This window comes from Rhinoderma darwinii, chromosome 7, assembly GCF_050947455.1.
Source record: "Rhinoderma darwinii isolate aRhiDar2 chromosome 7, aRhiDar2.hap1, whole genome shotgun sequence".
NCBI lineage: Eukaryota > Metazoa > Chordata > Amphibia > Anura > Rhinodermatidae > Rhinoderma > Rhinoderma darwinii.
This window is the reverse complement of record NC_134693.1, coordinates 123,677,855-123,690,265: the sequence shown is the minus strand read 5'-3', so window position 1 is coordinate 123,690,265 and position 12,411 is coordinate 123,677,855. Positions and strand designations below refer to the sequence as shown.

Below are 12,411 nucleotides of genomic sequence, written 5' to 3'. Positions count from 1 at the left end.
CCTAATTTAAAAACACAAACAGAAAAAATGGGACATAAAGATCATCAAAACCACAAAAAAGGCCATACTCACTAGGTAGGTGGGTGGGTGAAAACCCGTTCCCATCAGGACGCAGACGGGTCAAAGAATGCTGCAGAAGGAGTGTGCATTAAGTAGTGATAGCCACTCCCACTAGTCTTGAGGGGAGTGGCGGACTAAGTGCTCAAAGGTGTGCGATAAATGAGTGTCAGTGTAGTGCTAGGGTGTGAATGGATGGTAAAAAATATATATGTATGTATGAAAGTGTGTAATAATGTAATAAAAATAAATAAATAAATAAATGTGATGAATAGGGGTCAGTGCTGTGAATAGTACATGGGGTGTCAGTACTATGTGTAATACGTGGAGGGATAATGTGCTGGTCGTCAGGCATGGCGTATCTTGCCGAATAACAGCCTATTTGTAACGCCGCTAGTGTTAGCTAAAGCGGGCTGCTCTGCATTCCAAACCAAACGCCAGCACATCATGCCCTCCCAGCATATAAGACCCGGCTGCGTCCTGAAAAAAAGTGTAGTATACGTAGTAAGAAATATCCATGAAACATGGGGTATTAGTTGTTATTTTGGCCAAAATACGCAAAGCTCGCAACCCAACGTCAAGGGTCCCCAGTGCCTTGCGAGTCCCTAACCAGAACTTTTCGTTCCTAATTTAAAAACACAAACAGAAAAAATGGGACATAAAGATCATCAAAACCACAAAAAAGGCCATACTCACTAGGTAGGTGGGTGGGTGAAAACCCGTTCCCATCAGGACGCAGACGGGTCAAAGAATGCTGCAGAAGGAGTGTGCATTAAGTAGTGATAGCCACTCCCACTAGTCTTGAGGGGAGTGGCGGACTAAGTGCTCAAAGGTGTGCGATAAATGAGTGTCAGTGTAGTGCTAGGGTGTGAATGGATGGTAAAAAATATATATGTATGTATGAAAGTGTGTAATAATGTAATAAAAATAAATAAATAAATAAATGTGATGAATAGGGGTCAGTGCTGTGAATAGTACATGGGGTGTCAGTACTATGTGTAATACGTGGAGGGATAATGTGCTGGTCGTCAGGCATGGCGTATCTTGCCGAATAACAGCCTATTTGTAACGCCGCTAGTGTTAGCTAAAGCGGGCTGCTCTGCATTCCAAACCAAACGCCAGCACATCATGCCCTCCCAGCATATAAGACCCGGCTGCGTCCTGAAAAAAAGTGTAGTATACGTAGTAAGAAATATCCATGAAACATGGGGTATTAGTTGTTATTTTGGCCAAAATACGCAAAGCTCGCAACCCAACGTCAAGGGTCCCCAGTGCCTTGCGAGTCCCTAACCAGAACTTTTCGTTCCTAATTTAAAAACACAAACAGAAAAAATGGGACATAAAGATCATCAAAACCACAAAAAAGGCCATACTCACTAGGTAGGTGGGTGGGTGAAAACCCGTTCCCATCAGGACGCAGACGGGTCAAAGAATGCTGCAGAAGGAGTGTGCATTAAGTAGTGATAGCCACTCCCACTAGTCTTGAGGGGAGTGGCGGACTAAGTGCTCAAAGGTGTGCGATAAATGAGTGTCAGTGTAGTGCTAGGGTGTGAATGGATGGTAAAAAATATATATGTATGTATGAAAGTGTGTAATAATGTAATAAAAATAAATAAATAAATAAATGTGATGAATAGGGGTCAGTGCTGTGAATAGTACATGGGGTGTCAGTACTATGTGTAATACGTGGAGGGATAATGTGCTGGTCGTCAGGCATGGCGTATCTTGCCGAATAACAGCCTATTTGTAACGCCGCTAGTGTTAGCTAAAGCGGGCTGCTCTGCATTCCAAACCAAACGCCAGCACATCATGCCCTCCCAGCATATAAGACCCGGCTGCGTCCTGAAAAAAAGTGTAGTATACGTAGTAAGAAATATCCATGAAACATGGGGTATTAGTTGTTATTTTGGCCAAAATACGCAAAGCTCGCAACCCAACGTCAAGGGTCCCCAGTGCCTTGCGAGTCCCTAACCAGAACTTTTCGTTCCTAATTTAAAAACACAAACAGAAAAAATGGGACATAAAGATCATCAAAACCACAAAAAAGGCCATACTCACTAGGTAGGTGGGTGGGTGAAAACCCGTTCCCATCAGGACGCAGACGGGTCAAAGAATGCTGCAGAAGGAGTGTGCATTAAGTAGTGATAGCCACTCCCACTAGTCTTGAGGGGAGTGGCGGACTAAGTGCTCAAAGGTGTGCGATAAATGAGTGTCAGTGTAGTGCTAGGGTGTGAATGGATGGTAAAAAATATATATGTATGTATGAAAGTGTGTAATAATGTAATAAAAATAAATAAATAAATAAATGTGATGAATAGGGGTCAGTGCTGTGAATAGTACATGGGGTGTCAGTACTATGTGTAATACGTGGAGGGATAATGTGCTGGTCGTCAGGCATGGCGTATCTTGCCGAATAACAGCCTATTTGTAACGCCGCTAGTGTTAGCTAAAGCGGGCTGCTCTGCATTCCAAACCAAACGCCAGCACATCATGCCCTCCCAGCATATAAGACCCGGCTGCGTCCTGAAAAAAAGTGTAGTATACGTAGTAAGAAATATCCATGAAACATGGGGTATTTGTTCTGTGACTGCTCCAACGAAACTTCAGGAAGGAAAAAAAATAATAATGAAATAAAACGTGACACTCAGGTCTTTCGGCTGACGGCGGCTTGTAAGAGGAGCAATAAATAGATTCCCGGGAACCAGTACCTGTCTGTAGAATGACAATGACTCCTCGCTCCTCGGAACTTGTACTGTGTAATGGGATTTCTATAGCTTCATTCCAGATACAATATTGTTGATTTTTTTTATTACAGAGGGGAGAAAAATATATTTCTGCAGAAATCCTCTCATCTTAATTTCTGATGGTTCGTCACATTCGCACTAGGATAGGAACATCTACTGTTTATGCAAATAGCCTATCTTGATTCTGCTCGGTGAATTAGACTCATCTCAAGCTTTTTATGTAGAAGATGGATCTACCTGGAGGATTGAAACAAAAATGTGACTAAGCCGGGAAATAGAGAGTGAATGTGAATGCAGATCAGATCAGAATAAAAGGCAAGAGATCATCACGGATACCCTGGGGTAAAATACACATAAACGGGGCACAAACAAGGGTAAAATATTGCTACAATCTGTAGTTTCCGAGTTAGTTTATAGTATAATTAGATAGCAACTCCCAATATAATGCGTTTTTTATTTTTTTATCTTAATCAGACAGTAGGTTAGAAAAAGATGGGGAAAGGGAGTGTAACACATGACTGCATGATCAGTCTGTAGTCTGTAACTATGGAGACACATACGTCTGCATAGGTTCTGTATACACAGAAAAAATTTATTGCAAAAGTTTACATTACCTTTACGGCTTTTAAAGTTACATTATTTTGTTGTTCAAGGGTAATTAAACATTTGACAAACTTCTGATATGTCATAGTGACATGTCAAGTTTTGATTGGTGGGGGTCCGAGTACTGGCGACCCCCACCAATTGCTTTAACGAAGAGGCAGAAGTGCTCGTGTGAGCGCTCAACCGCTTCGTGTCTGTTCGGCTTTTTCCGGAAATCTATGTATCGGAGTACGGGTTAGATAGAAAGCCTATGAGCCCGTACTCCGATACTTCGCCTTTCCGGAGAAAGCCAAATAGACACGAAGCGGTTGAACGCTCACACGAGCGCTTCTGCCGCTTCGTTTGAGCGATTGGTGGGGGTCTCAGTGCTCGGATCCCCACCAATCAAAACTTCTGACATGTCACTATGACATGTCAGAAGTTTGACAAACGTTTAGTTACACTTTAATGCCACAGGGCGACATGAACTTGTACAATAAATCACAGTTATTACGCAACTTCAATTGGTCTATTGCCATTGGTCATGACTGCATGGTGCCTTAAAGTAAATATCCACCTTTTGACACCTTGTCATTTTTTAGGTCCAAAATTTCTTAATATATCTTTATATCGGCCAAAGTTTAATTTTTCTGATACAGAGCACCAAAGCCCCTGCATAGACATAGAGTTAAATAACACAATTCTGTCCACTTAGGGAGCTTTAGGAGTTTACTGCATACTGTTTTACTATTGAATTCAATATACAGATGTAGCAGTTTCCAACTGAATGGCAGGAGCGCAGCGCTACTAACGTGGCGCTCCACGGCGCTCTATGCTTTTTACATAGCATGACCATTCTAATACTAAGTGAATGGATCGCCACACTAAATACCATGGCGTGTTACGTTTACGGCAGTTAGGGTGGCAATAGCTATATTAGTATAAACAGTATGCAGTAAGCTTCTAAGCTCCCTCTAGTGGTGACTGCAGGCAGACAGAATTTTATCATGTAGCTCTGTTTATTCAGGGGATTTGGAACTCTGAACCAGAAAAATAAAGCTCAGACCCCCATAAAGATTTATTAAGAAATTAATCAGCACAACATGTTGAACCTGTTTAGATGATAAAAATGGTGTTCAAGGGCTAACGTTCACTTTAAAGCAATTTTTCTGAACTATATAAGAAAATATGTTTATTTTGGCATGTGCCATTTATAATATCTGCACCAAATGGTCATATGACTTTAGCACACGAACAAGAGAAGTTTTTTTATAATGTGCCTCAATATGCTAAAAAAAATTATGTTGTGAATTATAGGACTACTGATCACGGACACACAACCTCCGCAGTCAATGTAAACCTGACATGAATTATATTGGCATGTCATGATATGGCTGCAGTCACAGTCAATAATTTCATATCACCAACCTTGAATATGTATCTATTACTGCACTGCTTTATGCCGCAGCCAATCTGATATCAATATTGATAATAATATATAATAATCTGGCTAAAATATGCACAGCAGATATGGGATTTTTGATTTTTAGCCATGTTGTAATAAATGTCATCTATCCAGGAGGAACATTCTATAAAAACTAAGCCCAACGATATTGTTTGGTAAAGAAAGACTGGACTTTATGATATTTAAGGGTTTGCAATAGGTCCCATGATAATATGAGATGAAGGCCTCGCACATCCATGATTATTAAAGGCTGAGGCTTTCTTACTTCACACAAATTGAATTCTATCACAGAATGAAGAGCTTTTAAAATACAGTACAAAGTGCAGAAATAAATTAGCATGTAAAGTGATCTGTGATATCAGGCTTTGTTTCACCTAAGTTTGAATTTTAGAGAGAAAAAAAAATCGTATTACTTATCTTATAAAACGTCATCTTTAAAATGTGCTGCTATTGCACCTGACACTGAATTTTATAGGAAATGCAGAGTTTTACATGATGTTATCGAAATGCAATTTATTATGTCTTCTGTAATCTGCAAAATATTTTTCTTCCAGAATAACTGATTTGGCAAATATTAAAAGAAGATTATATTTATCAACTGTCCACAAGGAATTATCTGCTACACCGTTACATGCAAAAATCCCGCTCTCCATCATCAGGCGTAGAGTTGTAAGTTCTTATATTCTCGTGTGGAAAATGGTGGAAAGAACAATATACAATTATTAATAAAAATGTTATTTAAAAATATATTTAAGAGTTTGAGATAACTTAAAGACTGAAAAATAACTTGGTTAATCAGATCCCCCACCAATGATCTTTTCTATGTAAAATAAGGAAAAGAATCACATATGTATCTATATATATATATATATATATATATATATATATATATATATATATATATATATATATATATATATAAAATTAAGTTTATTTATTTAAGCCATCGAATTGTTCTCTTCCATTAAAGTGTACCTCCAGTGAAACATAAAAACTGGACAGTGCTCCTATATTAATATTTGCAATATTTTTGGTTTTCCCTTCAAAGCTAAGCCGATTTGCATCATTATAAGTCAATGGGGTTAGTCGGTCCTGTTTGGATATGTTTAGATCTGTTTACAGCGTCATGGCTTACGTTATAAACAGAAACCGTTATGCCAGGGTAATCAAAGCCTAACAGGAAGTGGTTGTCAATGTCTGCCATGTTATAGATACAGTGGAGTTGCAGCCCGGTCACAGTCACAGTTTCTTTAAGACTGCTAGTTCACATAACTATTGCCATTCTTCACTTCTCTCCTGTACACACCTATGGTTACAACCCTCTCACAAAGCAAGGACTGTCTTCTGGAAACATTGTCAAGCTGCTATAATCACAGGACTTCATCAAAGGGGTTGTGTCATTATATTCTCTATTAGGGAATATGGACGTCATAGAGGACCCTGCTCAGAACTCCCTCTATGAGCCAGAGCAGAGAGCCTTGAAACTTTGTACCCATATGGAATCATTAAAGTATTGTGTGAGTAACAGAAATGCCCCATGACTCATGGGCAAGTGCATCATGCCTCCCCGAAGAGTCAATCCTAATGCCCCCTTATGCCTTTGTTTCCAAATCTACAGTCCTGCAAACTGTTTAAAGCATGGGTATGGGGTTTGGTGGTAATATGCATAGGCTTTAGGAATTTTCTAATGAGTTAAAAAAGAGGCAGGAAAGGAGGCAAACACTTCTCGCAACAGGTTATTTCCTGGCAGAACAAAAGAATGGAGCATGTTGGTAACCAACTTCCCCTATCCTCGTTTGCTCCACTATCTGCCATCATGGGACAATCATGGGCACCCTATAAACCATAGAATAATGGCAGATCCCTCTATTTTCCGCAAAATCCACTGATATTATTGGAATGCATATGGGCAACATTAGCGTTTTGCAGCTGATAATCAAGGGTCCGCACCAGGGGAGGGTCCAATATAGTAATTACTATGGGGTGTTCCCACCAGGGTGCCTGACTTAATTGAGATACCTAAAATAAATTACAGCATACGTCTGGGCCCTAGAGTCCAGGGGTACATTCCACATATGAACTGTGTTTATCTATGAAAAACAAATTCAGAAAGTCTAAATCTAAATAAATATTTACATTAAAACTTTTTAGATCGAAAGCAACTAATTAAATGCAAATGCTTTCCAACTATTTCGAGATGGCAACACTTATGTTCAAATCATTTGTCTCCTAAATAAGTTTGAAGAAAATGCAAGTTTTCTGCTTATACGCAGTCTGTGCTAGAGCGTAGGGGAAAATATGCTGATAAAATTATTATTCATAAAGTAGTACCACTGAGGTAGTTATTAATTTGAAATAAAAAAGAATAAATCTATTTTGCCTGAATGTAATTTAAATTAGTTGGGTCTGGTGTCACCCAGTACCAATGTTTAAAAACAAAAGTACACTTTAATGAACAATAAATTAAATTGTATCTGAATATGTAGTTCAATTACACAGTCGCCATCGGAGAATAAATAAATCATTCATGCAAAATATGAATAAAAAAGCTTGATCAATTGCTTGGGAAAAAGTGATTAATTGGCTTAAATCTTCATTAGACTTCATAACGCCTGCATTTCTGTGTTTGTCTGTTGAACTTAGACAGCGAGATGAAAAATCCAGCAGATATTGCACAACTTTGAAGATTTTATTAAAGGAACACTCCAAGGAAAAACTGATATCCTGTGTTTATTTCTAGTGCAAGGGGTGGAGCATGACTTAGGGATTGTAAGAATACCAACGATGCCCCGCCCCTTCAGATCCTGCACTGGGTACAACACAGTGTATCACTTTTTCCTGAAATGTTCCTTTAACACCTTAATACCGAAGGTATTTTAAACCTTAATGACCAAGCAATTTATTACGTTTTTCCATCGTCTCAATCAAAGATCTATAACTTTTCTATTTAATCGTCAACATAGCTGTTTTGCGGGACCCATTTTGGGTTTCATGTAATTTTGCCATTCTTTTTTGTGTTTTCAATTAACGCCGTTTACCATGTGGTATAAATAACATAATAACTTTATTCAACGGGTAGTTACAATTGCGGCGATACTAAATTTATATAGTTTTTTTATGTTTTACTACTTTTTAAAAAAAAAAATATTTGTTTTTGTGTCGACATGCTTTAAGAGCCATCATTTTTTATTTTTCTACTGACACAGCTGTAGGAGGGCTTTTTTTTGTTGCGGGACGACTTGTAGTTTTTATTGGTACCATTTTGGAGTACATGCAACTTTTTGATCACTTTTTAACTTTTTATCACATTTTTTTGAAGGCAGGATGAATGGAAAACAGCAAATCTGCCATTGTTTCTTATTATATTGTTTACAGCATTCACCGTGCGGGTTAAATAATGTAATAATTTTATAGATGGGACGCGGTGATACCAAATATGTGTAACTTTTTTCATAATAATGCATTTTGTAGGGGGAAAAAGTGGGTTTTTCATTTTTTTTCCTTGGTATTTTTATTTATTTATTATAAACTTTATTAAACTTTTGTTACATTTTTATTTAGTCCCACTAGGGGACTTCACTATGCGATCATTTGAACGCTTTTATAATACACTGCAATACTTCTGTATTGCAGTCTATTATTGTCTGTCAGTCAGGGTCGTAACTAGGAAAGACTGGGCCCCATAGCAAACTTTTGACTGGGGCCCCCCCTCCCCTAGGTATCACACAACCCCCCCTTGTAGATAGTGCCTCCCTATAGATTCCGCCACACAGCGCCCCCTATAGATAGCACCATACAGCCCCCTGTAGATAGTGCCATACACAGCCCACTGTAGATAACGCCTTACAGCCCCACTGTAGATAACGACATACAGCCCTCCCCCTGTAGATAACTCCATACAGCCCCCCTGTAGATAACGCCATACAGCCCCCCTGTAGATAACGCCATACAGCCCCCCTGTAGATAACGCCATACAGCCCCCCTGTAGATAACGCCTTACAGCCCCACTGTAGATAACGACATACAGCCCTCCCCCTGTAGATAACGCCATACAGCCCCCCTGTAGATAACGCCATACAGCCCCCCTGTAGATAACGCCATACAGCCCCCCTGTAGTTAATGCCATACAACCCCCCTTGTAGATAACGCAATACAGCCCCCTGTAAATAACGCCATACAGCCCCCCTTGTAGATAACACCATACAGCCCCAAACCCCCCCTGTAGATAACGCCATACAGCCTCAAATTTGCAAAAGTGCCAAGGTACCAATAAGGCTGGAACTACACAGCGACCGTATATTGAAGTAAATTGCTATAAATAGCCAATTTATGCAATTAATGTAATTTTCTCTCCCCATGTAAATGCAGCCTAAATATGAACATAAAATGATAACATGAAGCGCCTGCCTTAGCACCTCTATAACAGTTACATAACTATTTAACAATGATAGCAAGATTATCCCCAATTACAGTGCCAGCCACAGGAACCCCAAAACAATGACAGCAAGATGACCCCTTAAATACAGTGACAGCCAAAGGACCCAATAACATTGATAGCAAGATGACCCCTCAAATACAGTGTCAGTCACAGGACCTCTGTAAAAGTGACAGCAAGATGACCCCTCAAATAGAGTGTCAGCCACAGGACCCCCATAACTATGACAGCAAGATGACCCCTCAATTATAGTGACAGCCACAGGACCCGATAAAATTGATAGCAAAATGACCCCTCAAATACAGTGTCAGCCATATGACCCGATAATAACGACAGCAAGACAACCCCTCAAATACAGTGACAGCTACAAGACCTTCATAAAAATGACAGCAAGATGACTGCTCAAAGCCAGTGTCAGCCACAGGACCCCCACAACTATGACAGCAAGATGACCCCTCAAATAAAGTGCCAGCCACAGGACCCCCATAACAATGACAGAAAGACGACCCCACAAATATTGTGCCAGCGACAGGACCTGATAACAATGACAGCAAGATGACACCTCAAATACAGTGCTAGCCACAGGACCCCCCATAACAATGACAGCAAGATGATCCCTCAAATACAGTGCCAGGCACAGGATCCCTATAACAATGACAGCAAGATGACCCCTCAAATACCATGCTAGCCACAGGACCCCATAACAATGACAGCAAAATGATCCTTCAAATGCAGTGCTAGCCTACAGGACCCTCATAACAGTGACAGATACATATTCCCCATAAGCGGGATAATAAAAAAGAAATTCTTGAGAGGTGCTGTTCCTGGATAGAAGAATGTAACTACTGTGACTGTGGTCTGGTGGATGGCGGCAAGAAAAGAGCAGTCAAAGCAGTGGTGCTCTGAATTTCATTCAGTGATGCAAGCGCCTCACAACCTCCCCTCCTCGTCACTCTCCTGAAGTCCAATTTACCCAATCACGTGGCACATGCCAGGAAGCCCCTCACATTTGCCACTTGCGCCATATAGAGTTAAGTCCAGAATTATTTGGATGGTAACACAAGTTTTGGAATTTTAGCTGTTGACCAAAACATATTCATTGTACAGTTATATAATCAATATGGGCTTAAAGTGCAGACTCCGCTTTAATTTGAGGGTATTCACATCCTAATTTGAGGAAGGGTTTAGGAATTACAGCTCTTTAATATGTAGCTGCCTCTTTTTCAAGGGACCAAAGGTGATTGGACAATTATCTCAAAAACTATTTAATGGGCTGCATGGGCTATTCCCTCGTTAGTCCATCATCAATTAAGCAGGTAAAAGGTCTGGAGTTGATTCCACGTGTGGCATTTGCATTTGGAAACTGTTGCTGTGAACCCAGAACATGAGGTCAAAGGAGCTCTCAATGCAAGTGAAACAAAACATCGTTAGGCTGAAAAATGAAGAAATCCATCAGAGAAAGAGAACAAATGTTAGGAGTGGCCAAATCAACAGTTTGGTACATTCTTGAAAAACAAGAGCGCACTGGTGATCTTGTGAACGCCAAAAGGCCTGGACGTCCACGGAAAACAACAGTGGTGGATGATCGCAGAATCCTTTCCATGGTGAAGAAAAACCAATTCACAACATATAACCAAGTGAAGAACACTCTCCTGGAAGTAGCTGTATCTGTATCTAAGTCTACCATAAAGAGAAGACTTCATGAGAGCAAATACAGAGGGTTCACCACCAGGTGCAAGCCATTAATCAGCCTCAAAAATAGAAAGGCCAGATTAGACTTTGCCAAACAACATCAGAAGAAGCCGCCCAGTTCTGGAATAGCATGAAACTAAGAACAACCTGTACCAGAATGATGGGAGAAAGAAAGTATGGAGAAGGCTTGGAACGGCTCATGATTCAAAGCCACCACATCCTCTGTAAAACATGGTGGGGGCAGTGTGATGGCATGGTGGGGGGCAGTGTGATGACATGGTGGGGGGCAGTGTGATGACATGGGCATGCATGGCTGCCAAAGGCACCGGGTCACTAGTGTTTATTGATGATGTGACTGAAGACAGAAGCAGCCGGATGAATTCTGAAGTGTTCAGGGATTTACTTTCTGCTCAGCTTCAACCAAATGCAGCAAGGTTGATTGGACGTCACTTCACAGGACAGATGGACAATGACACAAAACATACTGCCAAAGCAACCCAGGAGGTTTTTAAGGCAAAGAATTGGAATAATCTGCAATGGCCAAGTCAATCACCAGAACTCAACCTGATCGAGCTGCATTTCACTTGCTTAAAGAGGCTTTGTCACCAGATTATCAAATCCCTATCTCCTATTGAATGTGATCGGCGCTGCAATGTAGATAACAGTAACATGTTTATTTATTTTTAAAACAATCATTTTTGGCCAAGTTATGAGCAATTTTATATTTATGCAAATGAGCCTTTCTAATGGACAACTGGGCATGTTTTCTCTTATTTCCAACTGGGCGTGTATTGTGTTTGTAACATCCGGGCGTGTTTACTTGTTTTACTAAACACTTCTATTCACAACGCCCAGCTAGTAAAACAAGTAAACACGCCCAGATGTTACAAACACAATACACGCCCAGTTAGAAATAAGAGAAAACATGCCCAGTTGTCCATTAGAAAGGCTCATTTGCATATATATAAAATAGCTCATAACTTGGCCAAAAATGATCGTTTTTTAAAAAAAAAAAACGTTACTGTTATCTACATTGCAGCGCCGATCACATGCAATAGGAGATAGGGATTTGATAATCTGGTGACAGAGCCTCTTTAAGACAAAACTTAGGGCAGAAAGACCCACAAACAAGCAACAACTGAAGACAGCTGCAGTAAAGGCCGGGCAAAGCATCACAAAGGAGGAAACCCAGCGTGTGGTGATGTCCATGGGTTCCAGACTTCAGGCAGTCATTGCCTGCAAAGGATTCTCTACAAAGTATTTAAAAAAAATTTTTATTTATGGTAATGTTAATTTGTCCAATTACTGTTGAGCCCCTGAAATGAGGCGGCTGTGTAGAAAAATGGTTGCAATTCCTAAACGTTTCACAGGATATTTTTGTTCAACCCCTTGAATTAAACCTGAAAGTCTACACTTCAATTGCCTCTCAGTTCTTT

At 40.1% G+C, this 12,411-nt stretch overlaps 1 protein-coding gene across 6 annotated transcripts in view; it reads left to right on the top strand.

The window, feature by feature from the left end:
• CFAP20DC (CFAP20 domain containing) overlaps positions 1–12,411 on the top strand; it is a 320,373-nt gene that overhangs the window by 89,705 nt on the left and 218,257 nt on the right. For all 6 annotated transcript variants that reach the window (XR_012850041.1, XR_012850042.1, XM_075833954.1 and 3 more), the window contains exon 6: positions 5,403–5,517. Coding sequence is in view for 4 of the 6 variants with exons in the window: in XM_075833954.1 (XP_075690069.1) it covers positions 5,403–5,517 (115 nt within the window). In the remaining 2 variants the exon portion in view is untranslated. The remainder of the gene's footprint in view (positions 1–5,402; positions 5,518–12,411) is intronic.